Source organism: Columba livia, chromosome 5, assembly GCF_036013475.1.
Source record: "Columba livia isolate bColLiv1 breed racing homer chromosome 5, bColLiv1.pat.W.v2, whole genome shotgun sequence".
Taxonomy (NCBI): Eukaryota; Metazoa; Chordata; class Aves; order Columbiformes; family Columbidae; genus Columba; species Columba livia.
The window spans coordinates 54,812,723-54,838,312 of record NC_088606.1 but is presented as its reverse complement, the minus strand read 5'-3'; the positions used below and the strand labels follow the sequence as shown (position 1 = coordinate 54,838,312).

At 38.4% G+C, this 25,590-nt stretch overlaps 1 protein-coding gene across 16 annotated transcripts in view; it reads right to left on the bottom strand.

Annotated features, from left to right (window-relative positions):
- Window positions 1–25,590, bottom strand: part of PLEKHA7 (pleckstrin homology domain containing A7) — a 159,461-nt gene that overhangs the window by 133,521 nt on the left and 350 nt on the right. For all 16 annotated transcript variants that reach the window (XM_065066119.1, XM_065066104.1, XM_065066105.1 and 13 more), the window contains exons 2-3: window positions 25,503–25,579; window positions 25,273–25,330 (exon numbers count right to left, since the gene is read on the bottom strand). In XM_065066119.1, the coding sequence (XP_064922191.1) occupies window positions 25,273–25,330; window positions 25,503–25,579 (135 nt within the window). The remainder of the gene's footprint in view (window positions 1–25,272; window positions 25,331–25,502; window positions 25,580–25,590) is intronic.

Here is a 25,590-nt window from a genome sequence, read left to right as displayed (position 1 = left end):
AAGGAGATGCTCCACTCCCTTAATCATCTTTGTTGCCCAGCGCTGGACCCTCTCCAGCAGTTCCCTGTCCTTCTGGAACTGAGGGGCCCAGAACTGGACACAATATTCCAGATGTGGTCTCACCAGGGCAGAGTAGAGGGGAAGGAGAACCTCTCTCGATCTACTAACCACCCGCGTTCTAATACACCCCAGGATGCCATTGGCCTTCCTGGCCACAAGGGCACAGTGCTGGCTCATGGTCATCCTGCTGTCCACCAGGACCCTCAGGTCCCTTTCCCCTACACTGTTCTCTAATATGTAATTTCCCAACCTACACTGGAACCTGTGTATATATATACACACACACATGCACACTAAACGCTGTTCAGGAAGTGTTACGGCAGCATATTTTGAAAAAAAAAAAAAATCATGCCAGAAATAAAGTTTACAGAAATAGGAATAAGAGATATTGAAAAGAATAACTTTTAGACTAGAGCCTTCAGGATCAGCTTATGTCAGAAATATCCAAGAACATACAGGAAGTGGACACCGTTAGACCTGATCTATGCCAAATCTGAAACTCATTTAAATAGTTAAATTGGTATCACAAGGAAGTCTAGCCAAGAAACACTTATCCATTTCCTAAGGTAGGACTGCAACTTGTGCTAGATCAGCAGGGAGTACAGGAGTCATGTATAGTGCAACTCCAATTTGGAAAGGATTTTAAAAAGGCAGGCATTACACATTGTGTAACTTCCAAATACACATGTGAAGAGTACACTAAATTATTATTTGACTGTTTGATTCTGTCTGTAACAACGTCAACTAGAATATTTAAAGTTTTTAAAGTTAAATATTTAACTAGTTTGGAATAACATTGTTTAAAATGTTATTAATTAAAAAAAAAATGGGGGTGAGAGGGAAAAGTCTGAAGATAGTGAGACAAAACAAACAAACAAACCAAAAAACAGAATAATGAATACTCTTCCCGATAAAAGAAAAAAATCTTACCCTGTGTACTTCCCACTTTCATTTTATTTTTCCAACAAAGAGATGCATACAAACATGCAATAAGCATGAATAAAAACTCCTCAAAGCTTAGCTAAAAACACAAAAATATTGTTCCTTAGACAGTTCCCCAGATATCTTTCTGTCCCTTACTCCTCTTATTGCAGATCTTTACAAAGGTCCAGAACCCTACTGGCAACCACAGGCTTTGCTACAATGTCCTTATAGCCTGAAAGCTTGTTATCAAAGTGTTTGGCTATGTTAAATCACCATATTTTCTCTATAAATTGTGTTTCCTCTATAAAAATAGCCTAGTTTAAAATGCAGAACTCTGACAGCCAAACTTTCCCAGTTTTAATATATTCCCTAGCATAGTTGAGAAAAAGTTAAACTGCAGGAGAAACGCATGTCAAAAATGTAATGACACACAAAAATGAATCTAAAACAAGCCCAGGTTTTATGACAGTGTAACAACATTTATTTTCAAGCTTTTTTCTATAGACTCATTTGAGTGATCCGTTACTTAGCATTCTTCATTTTCTATCCATTAAAATTTCACTTATGAATACTTCTCACAACTGTCAGCACACTTGAAAAGCTATTGATAAAAGCTCATCTAAAAGGCCGATATAGAGACAGATACTCTGGGTTTATCTCCGAGAACAGAAACAGTTCCTGGAAAAAGTCAAGGCACAAGATTTAAAGATGATAGAATAAAGCCCTCAATTATCATTCAGGGGATCATCTAAGTAAGCTAATTTATTAGTGTACAAGTAAACATTTGGCTCTTCAAGGTTTTTGTCCATTTTCCATGCAATTTTTGCCTCCTGTCTTGACGTATATTTGCTAACACTCACTATTTATAAGTAATTTGGTAGAAAACCCATCACAATGGATGACGTACATTCTGGCAAAGCATCATATGCAAGGAGGACTCACAGGAGGGGAGGGCGGTGGGATCTCAAAAGTGTAGTTTGAAGTTCAGCACCTTGGTTACAAGCAAACTATGAGGCTTCAAACTGTCAACTTTGACTTTTACTTAGAGATGAGCACTTCAGCAATCATTTTAGAAGAGCGAGGGTCACACCCATGCCTACAGAATTAATAGGAAAAATGCTATAGAACATCCTATTCCTTTACATTGTAACATTTTCTTTTGTGTTTCCTTCCATATGTAGACTCAGTCAATACTGTTCCGACTTACTGATACCTTTTCCACCTTTACTATAATAGATTCTCAGCTTTCTTGTCCTGGAGGGCTACTCGATGCTGGCCACAAACCAAACCACTGTTTACACATTCCTACATTTCTTCTGCGTGGCTGCCGAATACAGTATCTCCACTACTTTTTCAGCTGATTACAGCTCAGATAACTGAATGGAACTTATGAGGCACACATAATGAGAGTTAATTATATTCACATGACGCAACTGCATTTATGGTTGCACAAAATCTCAGCTACTGTACCAATTACATAGACCTAGCACATCCTTGCGTACAAAGCAACAAGTACACTACAATGTTATTAAAAGAGGGAAGACAGGACAAACATGCCCACCAGTACTACTCTAAGGCGTGCTAATCTAAACCATGGCAAGACTGTTTACCTAAGTGTTCTACATAAAAGTAAATGCACGTATACAAAATCAATATACTGTCTTGCTACGAAGTTTTACTCTAGGATCTAATTACAAAAGGTACAAACATGGCTACTTTATTCTTCGGAAATAAACAGTAATAACTATTATCATACTTTGAGTAGTTTAGCTCCATAAATTTGATCTTTTTAAATATTGACAGAAGTCCAACCGTAGTAAAATTCTAATTTGTGACCACACAATCTACTGTCTAATTTCATTATTTAGCTTAAAAACAAAAGGCCTAGACAAATGCCTCAAAATGGATCACAAGCTTGAACATTAACTACTAAAGAAATTCATTTTCTGAAAAGGTACGCTCAAGGTCACCAGCTGAATCATCACCAAATGAAGTTTATATTCATAAACCAATCCAGACATCATCCGATATATTTCAAGACTCCCCCCCGGCCCCCCCAATAATAATAATGAAACAGGCCAGTGAACGTAGCTGCCCCCATCTATAACACTGGGCATGTATCTAGTGTATATACAGTACTGACACCTTATTTTGTGCCAAGTACAATGTGGAGATGGCAGGCGTGGAAACCACCACAAAACAAAAACAACATGCTAAGTAGAAGGAAAAACAACTTTTATTTTAACAACTTGATTACTTTCCTATTTGTTAAATATACATGCTGTTATTAATTGTTCTGGTTTTGTTCTATTACTTTAAGTGCAGAAATTACAAGCCAGACACATATTTAAGGAATATAAGCAAAGATATTTAATTCCAGTCAAATGGATATTTTCTCCAGGTTAAATAAAACTGTTCTCTCTTTCGTTCTCCTTTAAAAACCCTGGATCATCACACATAGAGGATTTTACAAAAGTACGATGCCTTTGGTGGAAAACTCTCCACACCAAACAATGTGTCTGCAATAGAACAGCAGCACATGACATATTCAGAAGCACTGCAAGTAAGAGCATGTACACCATGGCCAAATTAACGTTCCCAGGATTTAGTCCTGGCTTTAAACCACAAAGTAGACATGCTCTAGTTATATCCTGTAATGCTATATTGTTTGTTTTGATAACTACCGCAATTTTTCCACACCAAGTGATACAGCAATCACAGAAGCAAAGTGGGAATTAATGTTGACTCATTTATAGATCAGTATATAGTTGAGTAAACTCCTAACAATTTCTTAGAAAAGCTCAAGTCCAAATACTACATGTTTAAGAACAGTCACATTCTGTACACACCTCTCCACTAGTCCTTTCCCTCTTCTCTTATCAATTACAAACATTTCTTATGCAGCACATAAACACGCCATTCACTGTTCTAATAGTTCAAAAATGTAAAAAGCATGTGCAATTTAAAATGCTTCAGACAACTGTTTTTCTAAATAAGATAGTGTTAAATTAGAAAATTATTATGAAAAATATCCAGCCTATAAAGTACTATCTATTCAGTAATCAATCACCTTAGCTGAAGATACTCTTTCCCAAAGCCATTCTGAAGGCACCAGAAGTTAAACAATAGTACTTGAAACATGCCATTTACATTATACATATTAACAAAAGCCATCATTGTCTTGTCCAAAATAAGGCTGACTGCAAATACTTTACAACAGACCCTTTATTGTACCATCCAAAAGCTTTACCAATTTGAAGTAACAATGAAGTTTCAACAGAACTTCCCTGGAATCTACTGCTTAATTTGTTGGATAAGTCTCCACTGGAAATATTTACTACTAGCAGCATCTTTGTAAAACCTTACCATGCAAAACATGATTTCTGACGAGACATTTCATGTCTTATTTTCCACAAATTCAGTGTGGTTTTTTCCTCATGTGTATGGATCCAAGTTCTGCAGTTCTATGCTAATGCAAATGTAAAGTTCTGTCATTTCTACGCGTGCATGTGTGGGAAGAGGGAGTGTACGTCTGTTTTTAAATACAGCTAGCACAACTTGTTATACTTCTCAGACTCTAGATTTAGAACAGAAAGGTTTTTGAAAAGTGTTTTGTTGGCAGTATGAGTTCCAAGTCATGTATATATCTGCAGGCAAGTACATCTGTTGCATAGCTGTATCTCTTTGGACTTCCACCAGCTTCCCCTGCAGTTTAACACAAATTTATAGCAGAATTTACAGAGGCAAACAGAGATTCCTTGAGTAATCCAAGCCAAGCCTCAATTAAGACTTTCAAAACAATAATTACTTGGTGCCGATTATGACAGTACTTCTTATACAAACACACTTTAAGAATCCAAGAAGGGCTAGCCAAAGACTGCAAATACTTAGCCTTTATTCATTTTTATTCAACAGTCTCTCTAAAAGCACGTATAAACCCAAAGCTCCAGCAGCATTCTACATTTTTTATTATTGCCCCAAACACTGTGAATAGAGCTTCACAGAATCACACAGAATGTTTGGGATTGGAAGGGACCTCAAAAGATCATCTAGTCCAATCCCCCTGCTGGAGCAGGAACACCCAGATGAGGTTACACAGGAAGGCGTCCAGGTGGGTTTTGAATGTCTCCAGAATAGGAAACTCCACAACCCCCCTGGGCAGCCTGTTCCAGTGTCTGTCACCCTTACTGAGAAGATGTTGCTTCTCAAATTTAAGTGGAACCTTTTGTGTTCCAGTTTGAACCCATTACCCCTTGTCCTTTCGCATTTCTATGCAAAAACAAGCTAAAAAGGCTTAAAAATAGAAATAAGTTAAATGTTTTTAATCACCATTCTAGCGTCAACAAACTCTTTAGAATGACAAAACATGGTTACTTAAGGGTAAACAATACAAGTTGCCAGCACGTGCACTTTCTCATTGCAAAAATGTCACAGCCTCAAAACAAAGTTGTTAGAAGACACAGGTGCACTGCAGAATCCAGTTTAAAAAAATCTGTTATCTTTCCTTCAGCATATATTCAGTTTGCTATTTCTTCTTTCCAAGCACATGCATTACAACGTTTTCACATACCTGTTTTTTAAAAAGCCAATAAAGTAGATATTCTTAAAAAAAAAAAAAATAAAAAAACAGTGAAGTAATGTGATTATTGGCAAGCAAGCCACAAAAACTGACACATCATATACAAAAACATAAACATCAGGAAAAATATACAGCACAATAAAAAAAAAATTCCCAACAGAAAACTCTATTGGCAGAAGAATTAATGTTTTTCGTAATATCTATGTCAAATCTAACTGAACAACATTATTATAAATAAGCATCCACAATATTTAACTGATGTACAAACATCATTGATGCCACCATACCCCTCCACATAAAGTATTCAGAAGGCTTCAACCATCCTTGGAGGAATCACACAGAGATGCTGCAGAGCTGAATGACAAAAGCACAGTTGTCTGGTTTCCTGACGCAGAGCATATCACTGACTTTTACAGGCAAAATTTCAGTACCATTTTGATTTATGAATTGGAGCATTTTGGAATGTTAACAAGATAGCAAAAAATGCCAAGTGACTGAAGTAAATAAAGCTAAATGTATTTCCATAATTTAAGTTTTTATGTACAGAGACCTGGTATCACCTTTGTGGCTAATAATGCATAGACTGGTAATTAAAGAAGTAAGTTGGTTTGGGTTTGTTTTGTTTTGTTTTCTTGGCTTTTTTTGTGTTTTGTTTTGGTTTCAATGCAAATTTGGAGGAGCAAAAATTACATTCAAGCAATTTTGCCAAACTTTGCTGCAGATAGAATTTCTGTGTCAAGTTTCCAAATTCTCAATGTTTTTTTTCTAGTACTTGCTAATGTCTTCATCCTATATTTGGCCCACCAACCTGAGAGCACAAGCACTGGTTCACAAGACTTAAATTGCCACATTTAAAACAAACAAATTAATACCACAATTTTGTTTTCCATTCAGTGACATCGGAAAGGCATTGAAGATTAGAGCTGGCATAATAAACCAGACCTTCCAGAACAATTTACCTGGCTTATGTGCTGTTCCTTACAGCCACATTCCTGAAGAATGCTCAAAACCAGATATATTTCAATTTGGATAAACTCTTCTGGCATTCTGTTCATGCAACTCTCTTTTTTGAGTAGAGCCCCCTTATCACACAATAGGTTTGAGAATCACGATAAGCAAGTGAAGTGCTTGCATGTCTCCTCTCACCTGAGGAGAGCACAGGCTGGAGGACATCTCTGGGTTCTCAAGAAGGACACTCTCAGGTTACAGGCACACGATGAAGCAGCCTCCTGCAGACGTCCTTATGCACAACGAGGAGGCAACACACGTAGGTTCAGTAAGCCCTGGAAGACCTAACTATGGCTCATCCCACTACAAAGGGTGGGCACCTCTGAATTCAACAGCAAGTCAAACTTCATATGCACTTTTTTTTCTCCAATTTACAATTTTACTCATCTTCAGTGATATAAAATGCAAACACGTTAGCATGACAATATCTTGCATTATTTGAAGTATTTTATGTTGCTGCATTTATAGTACATTGCCTCTAGTTTTATTAGTCTGGTATTCCACATGAACAAAACACCACACTGTTCTTATGATCACAGTTTTCCACACTGAACCACATTAGTTTAAGTTACGGGTCCTAAAACGGAAAACAGTTCTAGCATTATCTTTTCTTCAATGTCCAGTTTAATTCCTTGTAATCAAGACCAGGCAGATCATTTAAATAAACTTCACCAAACAAAGTTCTGAATCTAAAACAATTCTACCTCAAATTCTCAGGCTTTATGTAATTACAAAAATCATTCAACAACTCCGTGTTAACTACGAAAACAAAGATCTCAAAATGTTCTTTCTTAATAATAAAACTGAGGATCTTAGAAAAAAGGCGCATGATTTCAATTCTGCTTTTCAAGATGAATTCATCTGAAGTGAGGCACTTAAAAGCACGTTTATCCCTTAATAGTTGCAAAGTTGGCACCAAAAATGCCCTCTCGTGGCACAGCAGAACCCTGCAGAGCCTGCCCTCAGTTCTTCCAGATTAAATTTTAAAAGAAGCATATATTACTCAGGACTTATTTTGAAACTAAAATGAGATAGGAAAGTGTGTAATTGGGTAAACTAAAGCTGCGAACATTGTTCAGAGTTTGAATGAATGCCTGAACTCTGCTTCTCAATGTGGTTCTTTCATTTTCCTTTATTTGAGCGTTAGTTGTAAGCAGTGAGAACACTGCTCCCTGCCGTAAATCTAAGCATAGCCAAATTCCTGGGGAAAGCTGTTCTGGGAACAGAGCACTACCACTCTTGCAGATTCCTGGAAGGAGAATCTTTGTGCTGTTTGAAATCTTTTATTCAAGAAGCATGTGTGTAAAAACAACTTCACTGGGAGAGTATCCATGCACTTGCACATCTACAACAGGCAACAACTTCCAAGGCTGCCTCACTCTCAAGCCCACAGACTACTAATTCTTGGAGGTAACAATGAATTTAGGAGGAACAATCAAAAGACAACTACACTCCACAGACAACTACTCAGCAGATTTGTTTTCCCATGAAGCAAAGCTAGCACTCTACAAATTTTTCTGTTAAGAAATGTGATTGTGACAGCTTCAATTCCTTTATTTGAAAGCAGCATCTTTCACATAGGTTTTATTCTTGCTGCTTTTTAACTCTTAGTCTGCCAAAATGACATTGACGTAGCGATCAATTTGAAAGCAAACCAAAAAACACTACGAAAAGCCTTTCAGTTGAAGCCAAACCTCACCAGACACTGAACTCCTAATGCCCAGTGAAGAGGGGAAAGACTCTCCCATCTTGCCTCGACAATGCAGCTGAGTTAAGAGCACATTCTTTAACAGATCTCTCTTGGTTGCATTTTCCCACCCGGTGGCAATCCGGGCTGCTCGGCAGCCTGCCAGACTATTCATGAGGATTGTCACTACCAGCTTGCTTCCCTCCTCCTGTGTAAACAGTCTGCTGTCAAAGGTGTTACTCTGCTTCTTCAAAACACCACTCAAGTAGGCAACAATTGTTTGTAAGCACCAGAATACCGTATTTCAGCCGCCAGTTCATCTGCAACAGCACAGAACACAGTCATAGTTCACTAATCCCTACTCATGACAAGCTCTTGGCTTGAGCTGGTGGTGGCGGAACACAGAACGGAAAGAGGAAAAAAAATACAATAGATATATATACATATATATTGGGTCAAAAAGGAAGTTATTCAACCAATATTTTTACCTTAAAACAAACAAACAAAGTCCAATAACAATACCCTCATGACCTATTCGAAACCCTCAATCAAGCCCGAAATTTCAGTTGGAATATGCAGACAACCTTAGAAAATAACAAAATGTTTTAATTATTGGAGTATCTGAGACTTTCCCTTTTCAGACAGAAAATACCCATGTTTGCTTTATGCAAAGGCATGTTCAAAGTTTTCAACTGAAGTTTCAAATTATGAGGTTTTTCAAAATCATTGTTATAAAACCAATGTCTTTTAAAACAAAGTTACCACTTAATCACTATGTCATTTCATCACTAAGAATGCACATGTAAACTTAAAACAAAATCCTTTTTTGACCAGTGTCACTCAGGTTTTCCTCAAAACTTGGTTTGTATGTAGCAGAGATGCAAGTCTTCCTGTGAAGTCAGATGCACGCACTGGGGCCTTGCTCTATCTTGTATTTTTGTAGCAATCTGGGCGCCCCAAATGACTGAATACTTTACTCGATGGTCATGGAAAAGCAGATTCCTTGGGACAAAGCCCTGTTAGCCACGCTGCAAAGCTACTCAGTTCAGAAACCACACAGGATTATGGCAAGAGAGTTTATCAACCCAGCATGACAACATGGGAAAAATCAATAGGATTTGAGATATTTTTGATTGTTTCACTCATGCAGCATTTCCAGTAAAGGTTCTCAAAGAGAAGAGAATCAAGAGTCATTAAGCTGCATTCTTCAAGGTGTTACAGTCCAGCAGCCCTTTTCTTGCCAAGTACAACCAAGTTTTTCATCCCTTTCAAAACCAATAAATCAGTATTTCCTTCCAGAGTTATCCTAGCTTCTGTCTATTTTGTACATCCTGGCCTTGCTACCTAAAAGGAAAAGTTTTAACAACCAAACACTGAGTAAAACCAAGCCATAGGAAGATCTACAAAACCAGCTATGTTGTCAAGATCCCAACATATCAAAGCTGCAGTCTTTCATTTAGTTGTATAGAGTTCTCCTCCATTGCTTGCAGAATATAAGAAAAACATGTATGTGTGTACACACCCATATAAAAGGAGCAGTATGGGTTGGGAAGAAGAGAAAAAGAAATCACTGAGTTTCCTTATTACCTGAGAGTAGCTATTAAGCCACACCTAAGACTGGAACAGAGAAGTCTCCTATCAGTAATACGCAGCCTTGCGCGGCTTCCTCATCAACCAGCCTTCTTCAGGCATACCCCAACAAAAATTCCTCTCTCCATCCATCAGCCCAGATCACTAACCTGCTGCCCCAGGACGTCTGCAGCTCTCTTAACCTCTCTGTCTTCCAATCCTGGAAGGAAATTCTCAGTCTGTGTACCCACCCATCTTGATTCAGCAGCAGCCCACCCGTTCAGGCAGACAGCACCATTTCCCAGCCCTTACAGGAAATAACTCCTCACACTCCTTGCGCAGTTCAAAGTTAAGAAGGTCTGTCATTTACAATTTCACTGCAGTGTATGCATGTTTTAACAAACACTATTGATTACACAGGTCACAAGTATCTCGGTTTTCTTGAAACTAGGAGCACTTTCCCATCAGTTACAGTATCTACACCATCTACTACCACTTGTGTACACAAGGCAAGTATTCAGCTGTCTATTGTAGGTCCCTTAGCTGTTTGCAGCTACTCTGAGCAATTAAGACAACATACTATACAGAATATCCTTATACAAATCAACTTTTCAAAGGCAGCTGTGACATTTAAGATAAGCTTATTTAGCAGGCAACCTAAGGAGAAGCCTATACTTATGGAAAAAAAAAATCCACATTATAATTAAGTGCATACTAAGCAGTAGCCTATTTGAGTTGATTGATCTGCCTTTGTTCCAAGCACTCAAACTGTTGCTTTCTAAAATAGAGCACCTTTAAAACCTGTTTTTGTTATAGTCTCGTTTCAGTGTATTTCCAGAGAAGCATTACCCAACTATAAACCTGTTTTTCATACCCTTTAGAAACTGTTTTCAACACCAGGGGGCAGGGAGGGAAGGTATCAACCTAAGAGATACAGAGCTTTAAAGGACATTCCTGTCCTATTTCAGATTAAGAACAAACGCCTTCCTCTAATTGCTAGACCTGCTGACAAGAAAGTAGCCATCCTGATGATTAGCCACCTTAAAAAAAAAAAAAAATAAAAAAGCTTCAGTGTAAGAATTACCCTACTCTATTTGAATATGGAGTTAGGGCAGAGTCCTCATCCAATCAATGGTAAAGGTCCATGCTCTAAAAATGAAGGGAAATTAACAGAACAATATCTACAAGATATAAGTTTACTGCAAATCTCTGACTGACCTTTTAACAGCTGAAACAGCATAAATTCCAGGAAAGACACAGATAGAATTGCACCTGCCATTTTCGAAAGCTTTTGAAAGAGATACAACTACGTTTTTCCTAGCATCAAGAAAAACACCAATCCAGATATATTTCCTCAAACCCATTGGTCACAATAAGTAGTGTATTTATATTGTCTTATGAAGATGGCAAGTGCTCACCTCTCAGAAGATGTATTTGTCCAGCATGAGATACAAAACCAGCTTCCACCAGCCTTTGACCTGCTGGAGCTTCAAGAATACTTTTTGCAGGGGGAGGGGAGAAGCTATTAGCTACATCATTATAAATGTATTTTAACATAAATGCATTTTGACACAAATGGATTAACTAGAGGGAATAATTTCACTGTCCAAATCTTCCAAAACTAGAGATCTGTATCTTTCTTAAAGAATGGAAGCTATCATGAAAGCAATTGCTACCTTAGATGGAATGACACAAAGAAAATTTTTACACAGTAATATATATTTTTTTTTTACATATGGCATTTCAAATTCCAGGGGTTTGTGTTTGGTTGTGTCCTAATAGCAGAAGAAATGTAACTGCTTGCTTTTAAGACCTTGATGCAAGACCATATCAGAAGCATTTCAAAAATGTATGCATACATGATTATTTCAACACAACAATGCCTCACAAGTCTTTCCTATCGTGTTGAAAACTCCATAGTTTAACATAATCCTTGTTAATTTAACCTGCCCATAACACATGATGATAGAGTAATTCTTGCACCTCTAAACTGCTTGCAAAAGTTTGTTTAATCCTTTAGCTTCTAGGCAGGCTCAGAGAAACCATTTCCTTCTCTTATTCAGCTAATTAACAGCTATGTCAGAAGCTGAGCGAAACTACCAGAATCGCACTTAAGCTCCTTTTTCCTTTTGCAATTTATAAGCCATTAGCAATGGAAAAACAAATTTACATGGTTCTAGATTAAAACCAGCTCGAAAACCTAAAATGAAATCAAGGCTCTTCTATTGTAAATTATGTGAAGCACTCAAAAATCTTTAATGAAATTAAAAAAAAAAAAAACAAAACAAAATCACTTTTATCACATACTAATAAGAGAAATTTTATTTTAGCTCACTTCAGAAGTGAAAAGCAAGTGGGACCCACATATTTACTGCTACACTTTAAGTCGCTTTATGACCTCTACTTCAGATCACCAAACATTCAGTTCTGGAAACACTGGTGTGCCATGAAAGGATTTCTTATAGCAAATTCAAAAAAATCCAAAACATTACACAAACAACTAGTTCAATTGTTAAGCAGAGTACATTTCATAGATAGAAATAATTTTGTTTATGAAGACAGGAGTTCCAACTAACGCTAACTTCTACTGACTCTCTAACTTCCCTGCAAAAAGCCATTTCTTTGATTATTAGACAGAAATTGTTTATGTCTACGTCACATATAGCTAAAAGCTTCCAGGAAGGTGGTGTTTCTTTCTCGCAATTATCCATTCCTATATGGCAGGTTCAGATGTTTCCTAAACATTTTTCGTAGCTCTTGAACCAGAGCTCAACCTAAAGAAAGCCACAACACAAGTGAGAAACAAGCACACTCCCTTCAAATCAGCTGAAAACTTCGGGGCTCTCCTAATCTCACTCTGAATCTTCACACGGGCACTCCTCACAGACCACAGCGCTCTGAATTCACACCTTCTACAGATTTCTACTCACCCCCCGGTAGACAAGTCTTACATTGCAGTTGAGCATTTTCACTACAAACTTCGGTAGACAAAATAAATGGAAAGTCAAGTTAATTGACATGGAAGCTGCTGAGTTGAATAAAACACAAAAATGAATAATACAGTAGAATTTGAAATGTATTTGCAGAGGTCAACAATCTCTCAGATTTCTGTACTACTGCAGAACCAACAAAGCTTGTGACAAAATACTTAAGAACTCTGTTAAATCAATTGAACACATAATCATTCTCAATTTATTTTATATTTTTATCTACATGCTTTACAAATGTCAAAATTCACCAAGAACAGCATTCTCAGCATGTTTCTCTACCTCAGTTTCACCCAAAACCATTGCACAGAACCCATAGCAGGTACAAAAAAAGTTTGTTCTCATCAATGGAATTCCTGAAAGTTAAACTGAAAGAAAAAAAGTTAATTTATTATTAACATTCTGGAGTAAACAAAAATTGTTGATGCTGAACTCTCTTCTTATGCTGACTCCACCTGCATTATCTCATTTGGACTATCACAGTTTATCCACCTCATTTATAGAATTTGTTGTTGTGCTTCTAATCATAGAAATCTTAAAAATGTATCAGAAATAAACCAACTGAAATTTTCTTTCTAAAGGAAACAAAACCAAAATTCATTAACAGGCTGTTATCTATAAAAATTCACTTTTTTTCTATTCCACAAAAAAAGAAGTTTAACTGGCCTGTTTACAACGTACCTCATCACAGAAATAGCTGTATGACAGCCTGAACATAAATTTGCATGTCTTCTCATCTCCCTACACAAACAAAACTCTCTTCTATACACCTATAATTCAAAACTTCTTGTAGCGTTACTATTCACATTACTTAAAAACACAACCTGCAGCTACTTCTTTTTAAGATTTCAGGCAATACTTAATCTGACTTCCACAAACCACAGTTTACTTGAGCTTCTGCTGTCTGCTTACCACAGTGACATAGGCACAGCATGCTGGTCATCAGAGACACCCCTTCCCTTAATTTGTCAGCTGTAGTTCCCCTATTAGATCCATCGAGGACGATGAGCTGTAAAAAACTGAACTCTTGTAGCTCTGTTCTCTCTGACTGCTATTTTTCTTGTGAGGGACAAGGAAAGTCACATTATCCATACACAGAAGTTTCGATTTTCCTCCTTCCTGCTCTCTTTAGTCCATCTTATTCATCAGTACCATCTATTTGCATCTAGTTTAAAGTAATGTGTCGTGGTTTAACCCCAGACAGCAACTAAGCACCATGCAGCTGCTCACTCACCCCTCCACAGTGGGATAGAGGAGAGAATCAGAAGGATAAAAGTGAGAAAACGTATGGGTTGAGATAAAGGCAGTTTAATAGGTAAAACAAAAGCCGTGCATGCGAGCAAAGCAAACCAAGGAATTCATTCACTACTTCCCATCAGCAGGCACATGTTCAGCCATCTCCAGGAAAGCTGGGCTCCACCACATGTAATGGTTACTTGGGAAGATGAAATGCCACCACTCTGAACATGTCCCCCACCTCACCTTCTACCCCCAAAATATATACCAAGCATGACACCATATGGTGTGGAATATCCCTTTGGCCAGTTTGGGTCAGCTGTCCCAGCTGTGCCCCCTCCCAGCTTCTTGTGCACCCAGCACAGTGTGAGAAGCTGAAAAGTCCTTGACTCCTTAGCAACAAGTGTTGGTCTCTTCTCCCAAGTAACAAACAACAGGACAAAAGGAAATAGCCTCAAGTTGCTCCAGGGTGGGGTTAGATTGTATATTGGGAAAAACTTCATGGAAGGGGTTGTCAGGCACTGGAACTGGCTGCCCAGGGAAGCAGTTGAGTCACCATCCCTGGTGGCGTTCAAAAGACATATAGATGTGACGCTTCAGGACGTGGTTTGGTGGTGGCCTTGGCAGTGCAAGGTTAACAGTTGGACTCAATGGCCTTAAAGAGTCTTTTCCGACCTAAATGACTCTACAATTCCTTACTGCAGTCAGTATACAGGAGTGAATGTTTCCTTGCAGAGCAGAATTTCATCAAGTATAAAGGGTATTTAAATCGCATACAAAACTTGAAAATATTTCTACTGAAATTCACTGGATCACCTGGCAAAACCAGTAATATGGTTGCAGCATTTCAAATTACTCAGTAAGGGAGAGGGCAACTACCAGAGTTTAAAAATCCATATCATTTGTAAATCTCTAAGCAAGGACTACTCTGCATCAATAGCAAATAGCAGGTAGTATGTTTCAATGCCTTAATTATGTATTTCCATATCTTGTGTTTAACGTTGACACTGGATGTTCTGGGTTAGTAAAGTTTACTTCAGGAATAACTGCAATTTATGTTTCTACCCGTGTTGGATTTTAATCTTTCAACTGCAATAAAAATGCAAAAGCAAAAGCTGAATGTCACGCCTAACAAGCACATACTGATTGCCCAGCAGTCACATGCCACACACGGAAATATACTGAAAGTCATAAAAGCGTGTGCTGTTCTACTTCATTATCATAGACCTCAGTAATTTCAATTTTCCTTCCTCTGTTCTGTTGTTTCAGTATTTCCTTTGTCAATTCAACATTCTCCAAAAGCATGGAAATGCAACTCTCAAGATTGTTTATCTCGAGATTTAGCTGTCATCCTCCTCCTCAAACAAGTTACCAGTAAGAGGAGAAAAAACAGCCAGTGACACTGAAGAGTATTACACTAACACCTTGATGAAGATTTATCCCTTCACATTTCAACTGAAAAGACTAAATACACTGTTAAATAAGTCTATCAAAGCCCAACTTGATAGCTCTAGTCTGTTTATTAAAAGGAGTCTATATAACAATTTAACATGGGTAAAAATATGTCATTTGGGTGTTTCTTTTTGTTGTTGTTCCATTGTTGTTGTTGTTGTTTTTAATATAAACGAGCTGAAACGGCAACTCGCTACATAGCTAACTGGAAGACCAAAAGGAAAGAGGTCAGGCTATCTAAAATTGAATACTGGGAGTAATACCATACACAGCGTTGAAGGAATAAATCTTATTGCTATCTGAAATAGTTTTACGTTTTCAAGTATTTCTGTGCTAAATAAGTAAAGCACAAATGTAGCGTTTAAAGAACAGCATCGACTATTTGCAAGGAAGGAAATAAAAACAATTTTTCAAGTCACTTGACAAGATTATTGTCTTAACTGGAAAGCAAGCAATGACTTTATATTAAAAAATGGCATGTTCACAAATGACTCTTTTTAAATTTAGAACAAAAAAAATGATGGCTGATACCCTGAGATGGTAGCAATATCAAATGTGTGATAACTGCCATCTAAGAAAAATGGTTTTCAACATTTTTGCAGCTAACTTTTATTAATTTAATTTTAATTTAGTCCAAGCAATTCAACACGGTGTTGAACCACCATGTCCCCTGTGGAACAACCATCTACATCCAGATTTTGTCAGTCTTATCTCACCATGCAAACAGCTAACGTTATAACTACTAATCTTCCGAAAAATGTAATGAAAATATTACTGATGCTGCTTCACCAACCAGTGAAAATTACATATAGTGAATCACAGCAATTAGCATAGTTCCGTCTGCAGACGCATTTAAACATTCTCCTGAAAGAGATCTAACAGATTTATTATTCTAGGTGTTAGGATAAGCCTCATTTCTTTTCCTTTGATCCAAAGTAGAATTGAACTCAAGCACTAAGAGGTTAACCTGCCAAGCACACATTTAAAACACCTCAAAATTGGCTTAAAGAGACACCTACTTGAAGGAAAAAAAATACATTTACCTTTTTGCCCTCTGATTTACACTGCTTGATAAACAAATGCTGCCTCTACTTTCTCATTGCTCTCTGTTATATTAATACCAATATCTTAGGTTAATAAAAATGAGACTTCCACCAAGAAAAAGGACAGGCAAATAAGTACAAACAGCAAAGAACCAAGTAAACATGACAGTTGCTGCTCAAGCATTTGCTAGTTCAAAAATGACTGTGAAACTATGACACTTTGAAATAAATATGCAGCTCACAAAAAGCCAGTAACTACATTTTTTTCAGATGAAATAAAGTAGAAAATTAACAGCAGCTTTTCTGCTTAGTCATGTTTGACAATCACAGTCTATACAGAGCTCTTGGAAAAAAACTACTGGCATGTTGCAGAACCAATATGTATTATCAAACTGCTCAGCACTCTGCTCTTAGTTCATGATTATTTGGCCTTGAGGAAGTAAATAAAAATATAATAAAAATTCTCACTTGACAAAGAATTGTAAATTAAATCCAGTATTACTTAAATGCTTCAATTCAGCAGTGTATCCAAATCTCATTTTTAAAGTTTTAGTGTTTCGGTTGTAGTTTTTACTAAAGTAAAGATAAAACCTTTAAAGATACAGATAGGCAATAAGGAAAAGAAGGTTTTAAACAGAAAACTTCAGGAAGAAAAGCACATACCTACTATGTATTGGTAACAAGCCTTTGCACCTGTCTAGACAAGTTAGTGATGTTGTTGCCAAGCTCCATGTGGCAGACAATCAAAAAGAAAAGGGTTGGGTGCTTAACCAGATTCTTCTTGGATTTTAATATCTTTAATTACAAATCTGCTTTTAAATTAAAAGTTTTGCTTCTAAGGACAATATCTCAGAGCAGACCTTGTAAGACCATCTAATAATGCAGCAGGAAAAGACAATTAAACTACAAATAAAATGAGGTTTTAGCTCCATCTTTTACTGTTATCCAAGACAAGGTCATTAAAAAAAAAAGCACATCTAGGAGGCATAGACAAAACAAATTAGATTTAACAGTAAATGGGAATGTATAGTCATACTGGATAGAATCGGATGCGATATTAAGTAAATGTGACACCACGTTATTCAAGTTGGTCTTTGCAAAGATGCAGCACTACAGTACTAAAGCAGTACACTTAATCTGTACCGATGAATGTAAATATTTGAGATGATGGCAAACTTTGATCTGTAGAGAGATGAAAACTCATTTTAGTATAATCCATCTGCAGCAAACAGAACAATGGGAAAATGCAGAGCATAGAACCCAGGAGAAAACCCTGCAACCATGTAATTCACAGTATGCGCTTCTCTCTTTAGCAAAGCACTTGCTAAGATTGTTTAGTATTGCCAGACTCGCCCAGAAAAGGTACTTTTTTGTTTCCTCCAATTATAAATACAAAAAATATCTTGCATTATACATTCGCCTGCAGATGGGTAATCCTTTTAACTAGGTCTAATTGCTACAGAGTTTAAAGGCTACTGAGAGATTGAAGAAGCCACCTTCTTCAACAAAATGTGTAGTATTAATATCAAGATTCTGTTGTCCCAAATATGTGTGATTCTCTCTTCTCTGGTAGATAATAGGTAAAAAATAAAATTAAAAGTGTTGAATAGGTTTTCTATTTCCTATCTGTGTGGCAGACATACTGCACACTTCTAAAAGCAGTCTGAAATGTACCACAGGATTAGGAAAACTATTTTTAAGGCCACAACAATACCTACCTGATACAACTATATTTATTTTTAATGTTTATATTTTAGACAGACTTTCACAGATATTGAAATCCTCACTGCAAGGTGCAGCTTCCTAAAACACACACATGCTCCCCTGAACACGCATTCAATGAACACAGAAGTGGACACTACTTCAGGAAAGAAGCTGAATGAGCAAAGTTTTTCTGACAGATTCATGTCAAAGAAGCTAGAATGTATATTGAACAAAATGTGGATTCCAGCAGCTCTGGAGAATCCGTTTGTACCCTTGTTTCTGAGCTACAACACAAGTTGTATAACCCTAACCAGAACAAAAGAATGTTCCTCTGTTCCCCACACAACTTTGAATTTCAGAAGTGTTCAACACTCAAAAAACATCTGAAGTTAATACAAACTATACTTTAAGTGTATGTTATCCTTGCTGGCCCCTCAAGTAGTCAAAATTCAGTTTTCCAACAGCTGTATATTTTGGAAGAAAGGCAAACAAAGACTGACAAACCAAGCTAAGTACTTTTTGGTGCGGCCTTGCTTTAAAAACAAACAAAACCCAGCACCTCCCCTTGTGCACTCCTCCCTCCCCCAGGAATGCATACAACGTTCCTCTTCATTCATATCCGTCGCTGAATCAAACTGCACATGGCATTGTCCTTATGCATAGCTCCACATTTGCTCTTCCAGAGGGCACTCAGCAGTGCGGGCAGCATGACCAGGCCCTTCTCCCGCTTTCTGAGAGCTGAACTACAAAGTACTTCTTTTGCTGACTGCAATCGGCAGCAATCTCTGCCCAAGTACAAATCTATCAGCATTCACTTCACTCTTATGAGTGATCTCTCACTTTAACTTCCATCAAAAAAGGACATTTAGTTGTTTCCCCAATCTGAATATAACATAGCTACTGTCTCTACCCAGCGGGTCTGACATTCCTAGCTCACTCCTGTTCACGATCCAGTAGAATAAAATTTATAAAACAGGCTGTCGGATCAAGCCCCAAGCTGGAGAACAAAGGATGAAAAGAGAGATATGGAGAAACTTGTACAAACAGTACTGTTTACTTTTACTGTGTATAGTTCTCTTTTCTTCCCACTGCACAAACGGAACACTTTCTTACAAGAAATTTTAAAATAATAATTAAAAGCCCCAACACAGACTGACCCCCACCCCGGCAGCTTTTCTCTTGCTGCCTAATTCCCTGCAGCGAACCAGCAGGGGCCGCCCAAGACCGTCTAACGCTTCTGCAGACCTGCAGGACACCAACGGCTCCACCGGCCCCGAATTCCACCACGGAAGCCCGCTCTAGGATTTTCCTTCCACTTCTCAATTTCATATGCATTTTTCCACCCATATGAGGTACCTCAGTGAAGTCTAGTCCCCTCAAGGGCAGCTCCTGACTGAATTCTAGTAACCAGTCACAACCTACAGATTGCTGCCTATGGTGCCTCTCAAGATTTATCCAAAATACAGCTTTACCCATTGCTGTGGAACCAGTCTAGGTTTCTTTCCCTAAAAGTTTCTCTGTGACATTTTATAGCACACAAACTCCTTTCATTTTGCCAGAGATTGTCCTCAAATTTGCTAGTGATGGTGTAAACGTCTTCACTTTTGGTTAGTGAAGTTCTCATGCAGTTCCAGCCACGTAATTTTTATTTTACTTCATTAACTCCACACAACTCAAACTGGTTATTCACAATGACAGAATGAAGTACTTCACAGGCCACCTCACAGGTGGATTTCATTTCAGTTTGTATACTTCCTTATTCACTAATTAAGACCTTTTACCTAAACGTGAGTTCAAGAACCACAAAAGACATTATCTTTATTGAAGATTCATTAAGAGGGACATCACTACTCTTTACTCAGCATTTAAGTGCTCCAGTATCTTGCTTCTACCACAATAACCATGACAGAAAACAGCAAGGAAAAAAAAGTAAATATAGCAGACCATGAAACACATACAGTAAGTCTTGCTTTAGCCCACCTAAACAGCCATAAAAAAACCAGCATATCCAACATCCTACCAGGAGTGGGGAAGACAGGAATTTCTGCAGGGCAAAAGAAACCTGTTGATTAAATTTATTAACGAGATTACAAAACAATCTTATCAAATAATCAAAAGGACTGAACTCAGTAATGCAGATGGTCTCTTCACCTTTGGGCTTCTGTGATTAAATAATCATTAACTGGGTATCATCTATAGCTCACAGTGGGTGAATCTGAGCTCCTGTGTGGTTTTCAGTGACATGCTATCTGAACGAACCAAAGTTACAAAGGCAGACTTGGTGATTACCATCTTCTGTGTTCTTTGCTCTTTTGCTATTTCCAAATACTTGAAACACATACCATGCACATTTCCTACACCCAGTAAAAGCTAAATAAATGAAATAAAGAATAACAGCTACAAACAGTTACACACTATGGCTATGAACAATGGCCATTTCATATGAAGTTTTGTTTCATGTACATTCACTGTTACCTGAAGAAGAGGCCAAGTTGGACTAAAAACTGATTTCAGAATAAACAAAGGGTTAACTTCAGATATTTAAGTGCTAATTTCCACATTTTGTTCTTATTTAGGCTGCACTTGGAATGCAATATTACCTTTGAGATGTGCAATATTATTGCAGTGTTCTAAGACAATATCTATGGCAGCAGTACCTTTTTTAACATAAAGTAATACAAGCCAGTTATGTATCTAAATACCCATCACAATCTTTCAAAGCTATAAGAAGGTAAAAAAAAAACATTCCACACTTTCAAAGCTTTCCACCTTCCTTAAAGTCTTTTGGATTATCAAAAAAATAAGCAAATTGAAACAGAAGCCTGAACTATAATGTATACATGCACTGTTTTTCCATCAGTCACTGTTTTCCCCACATCATATCTCCTTCCCCAAAATAAGAGTCTGCCAACCACACCACCACGCATCAGAAACCCAACTACCAGAAACAAACCAGAGCAAGCGTTGTCAAGTCCTCATTCAATTCCACACAGGCTCAGCAACAACCACCTTTCTGCAGTGATTCTAACATAAAGCAGTTGCCCAACAAAGGCAACATATTTCAAAAACATCAGCAATCATGACAAAAAGAGACAGAAGAGTGCAAGCTGTCCTCGGCACTCCAAATCAGAAGATCCAGGATACTTTCAGACAAAGAAACATCCAGTCCTATTATCACTACTAAATCAATATTCCTCTTAAAACAGATCAAAGGTTGGCATACCAAACAAATTACACACTCCATTTTTTAGGTTAAAAAAAAAAAGTCAAATTGCTCACTTTTACACCTTTTTGTCAGTCAAAGAAAAGATGAAGTAACATTGATGAAAAAAAGTCTAACAGTTCACAGGCAACAGTAACCAAATTGCAACCTTTCCTAATTGGTACCTATATTGAATGCAGGTGATTATGCCATGTCTTTGTTTGATTAAGAGTAACAAAGATGGTGAGGCTACATATGTGGAAAGACGTAAAATTGCATGGAGTTATCCCATTTTCTTCTTAGGACAAGCTATTGAAAAATTCCAAATAAGCCACAGAAGAAACAGTGAGATTTTACCAAAACCACCAAATGGAGATCCAGAAAAATCAGCTTATGCATGATTTATTTAACGTTTTATTTAGTGATTTCATTATAGAAGGCAGGGCTGCACTTTGCCACTATCAAAGAAACCTGAAGAATAATCAAACAGAAAATAATTCAGGAAGATGTGGATATGCATAAATGGGAAGAACTAGAATGTAGCTTCATACATGACTTCCTAATATAGAGTCTTAAAAGTTAAAGCAGCAAAGAAAGATCTGGATGTATCAGTCAACTGGCAGCATTCGCATGTGCTGTCAGTGTGGGTGTCTTCCCCAAATAGGAAAACAAACTAAAATGCAGAAAGCTGAGAAATTCTGAAAGCCAAGAAAGCACTTTTGTTGTTTGAGAGGCTCACAAAAGCTCATTCCAGCACACGATTCTGTACAACAAAGATTACTTCATATTGCAAGAGGTGCAGAGAACTACAGGGTAATCAAACAGGAGAGCCCTTTTTAAAGGGCCAGACAAAGAACCCAGTTTATTTAGTTGAGCAAAACAAGACTAAAGGGGATGTGATTTCATACAAACATCTCAAATCAATAACGAAAGAGAAAACAGTCCCCTTAAACTACAAGACAGCTGCTTAGCTATAGAACAGCACTGACACACACAAAAAATCCCACTCATGATAAACCAGAGCACATTAATTTTGAAAGCTTCTGTCCATCAGAAGTGGAGTTCTGGAAATTTTCGAAGTCCCAGTACGTGGAAGGGGGAGAAAAGCTTACCTGGTTTTGATATTAAGCTCGACCAGCTTATAAACCTTGTTTTACTATACAAGGTTACAAGGTTGTCCATAGTATTGAAGTAAAAAAAAAATATTTAATCCTGTGTCAATTTAAGTCAAACATGGCTCACACCCAGCGTTTCATCTAACATTTTGATTACTGCTGCACCAGAAATCAGTTATGTAAGTGGAATTAGCCTATATACTTTTAAATAAAATGTTTGATTGTGTCCCACATGAAATTATTTAGGATAGAAATACTACTTAGTAACACTTTCCTTTCATTAAAGAAATAATACTTAAATAACATTTAAAATAGAAATAAGAGTTACAAGATACATAAAGAAATTCACCAAAGAGGAAAAACTACAATAAGTTGTCTTAATAGTGGAAATCAGCACAAGAGATGAGTGACTTGTAGCATTCCTCCTGACACTCTTCAATAAATTAGTAGCTAAGGAGTAACAACGTGCTGATGAAATTTCTGTGGATGACACCAAACTGGAAACCATTGCCAGTACAAAAAGGACTCGGTAGCTGTACAGGAGAGCTCATGGTTTTTGTGAGCTGGAATGCCAGAAAATGGAATTTAATAGTACAACATGTGAAATCATGCAGTTAGAGATCTTTTCTGTAAGCTGAGAACTCATCACGTGGAAGCAACACAGGAGGAACGGACAGGGGAGTAAGGTATGGAAATCCTCATCTAAGGATGCTGATGTTTATGTGAGCCCAAGGGGAGCTCACTATGTTCATGGAAGAAAACCTGAGAAATTCCACTTGGCTAAGAAAGCCTCCGAGCTGAGAACAGAGAGGCCAGAGCAGTGCTGGGGGAAGCATCACTGCTGAAGAGGATCCTACATCGGGTCAAACTTTGGTCTGAAGCAATGCAGCTGAACAGATTTATGTCAAAAAATTGCTGTTGCTCCTCACAAAACTTCAGTTGGCTAAAGATGGTCAAGTTTATCCAACTGCTGTATAAAATACACACTCCTTTCCATATTTCATTTCCTGCAGCACTTCCAGCCCAAGCTAAAGTATACTATTAGCACAAGTTATGACCACACACAGCTATAATTTAACAGATCAGAAATTAAAAGTTTTGTAATTGCCTGACAAACAACGACATAAATGTGGTCTTCGAAATAGAGCAGCTGGGAAAAGAAACCTAAGCTGTTCTAAAATTGCACTAGTAAGCTCCTGGAAAGAACAGAAAGACAAATAGATGCATTCCTACAAGTTTGTGTTGATGTACCTGTGTAAAAGATCTGTCTACTATACATTTACAGACTGTACAGTTACCTTAGAGTTCCATCAGTCACCTATGTAACCAGAAGAACTCTTATTCCTTCCTTTCAATGCACTGGCCACAGTTACAGGATGGCTGCTCTAAGTGGTATTCAGCTGCTTTCCAATGCCTTGCTGCTATCTCCTGTACACAAGTTGAGAGAGCTAAACTGCCCAATCCAGCACTGTAAGGAATTGTCTGGCTCAGTCAAACAGGGACTGACAGCCTTTTTCCTCCTTTGTAGGTAAAAAAAAAAAGGACTTTTTAGGATCATCTGGAATTTTATTTAATACTCATGCTACCACGTGAGGTATTTATGATGGCTTCAGTCAATTCCTTCTTCACCTGGCCCACTATGGTTTTGAAGTTGGATCTTTTATTAAAAAGACCTCAGGTTTCTCAAAGGTTTTGGAGCATATCACTCTGCAAGCATTTCAAAACTTGACATCTGTGACACAGTTGTCAGCAGTTATAGGGGACTGTACCTAATGACCTGGGTTAACCATTCCAGTCCTGCACTGAAGCAGTAAAATAGTCTGAGTGTTTTCCAATCCTTTTCTGTTAGTTTCACTAAATTTATCACACATTCAGATTTCCAAAGGAAAATGCTAAGACATCGTAAGTGGCACATAGCTCTATATCCAGGGCATACCAAAGTTTTACTGATTTGATTAGAACTCTGCTTTTACAAATGCAAACACTGCTATAAAAAGCTTTATATAGTAATGTTCGAAATAAATTCTCTTTGTTATCCTCTTTTACTGCAACATGCTTGCATCTCATAGAGTAAAAGAGCCTTAACAGGCAGCACATACCAAGTTTTTAACTGTTTTCTGAATAAGACAGGGCACATGAAAGATAGGACGGCCACCACCAGCCCAGGCAAGGGAAGCTCATCTGTTCAGCCCTCTCTCTAGAAAGAAACACTGAAAGCCTTTTGCTTGCAAAACTTCCCAGTGCTACATCCACAGCCACGAGCGATTTAAAATAAATGAAAAAAAAAAAAAAACCAAAAACATCCACCTTCAGCCATGACCGGCGCTCAGCAATGCATCGCTCCACCTGCCACAAAACGCACTTTAAATCCAGGAAGGAGGGAGAGAAACCACACACACACACGAAAAAAAAAAAGGGGACAAAAAAGCCCGAAGAGCCGCCTCCGGGGAAACCTGTTGCTAGACACCGAGAGCGGCAGGCGGAGATCCCGCTGCAGCCGCGCCCGGCAGCCAACTTTCCCCATCCGACACCGCACGGCTCGTCACTTTCCCTCGCGTTGATCATTAATTAAACGGGCGGACGTGCCGGGTCGGGGCCGGTTGGAGGTGGCAGCGGCCCGGCGCCCCCCCACCCGCCGGAGGCGGCCCCGCGGCCGGGCCAGGGCCGCGCCGCCAACGCGCCCCGCGGGGCCGGGCAGTTACTCACTCGATGAAGTAGCTGGCGCCCTCCTCCGAGAACCCCTCCTCCCATCCGCGGGGCAGGTCTGCAAGGGAGGGGGACAGAGGGAAAGAGAAAGAAAGCGGGGAAGGAGGGGTGAGAACTTCGCCCGCGAAGTGCCTCACTGGCCGCGGAGCGGGGGGGAGCGAAGCGGCCGTTAACGGGGCGAGGGGCGAGGGCCGGGCGGGGCAGCCTTCCCGCCGCCCCCGGACACCCACCTGAGCGGATCATGTGCCCGGAGTTGACGGGCTCCCCGGTGCGAGGATGCAGCCAAGTGGTGGTGCGGGTCAGGTCGCTGCGGGGGAG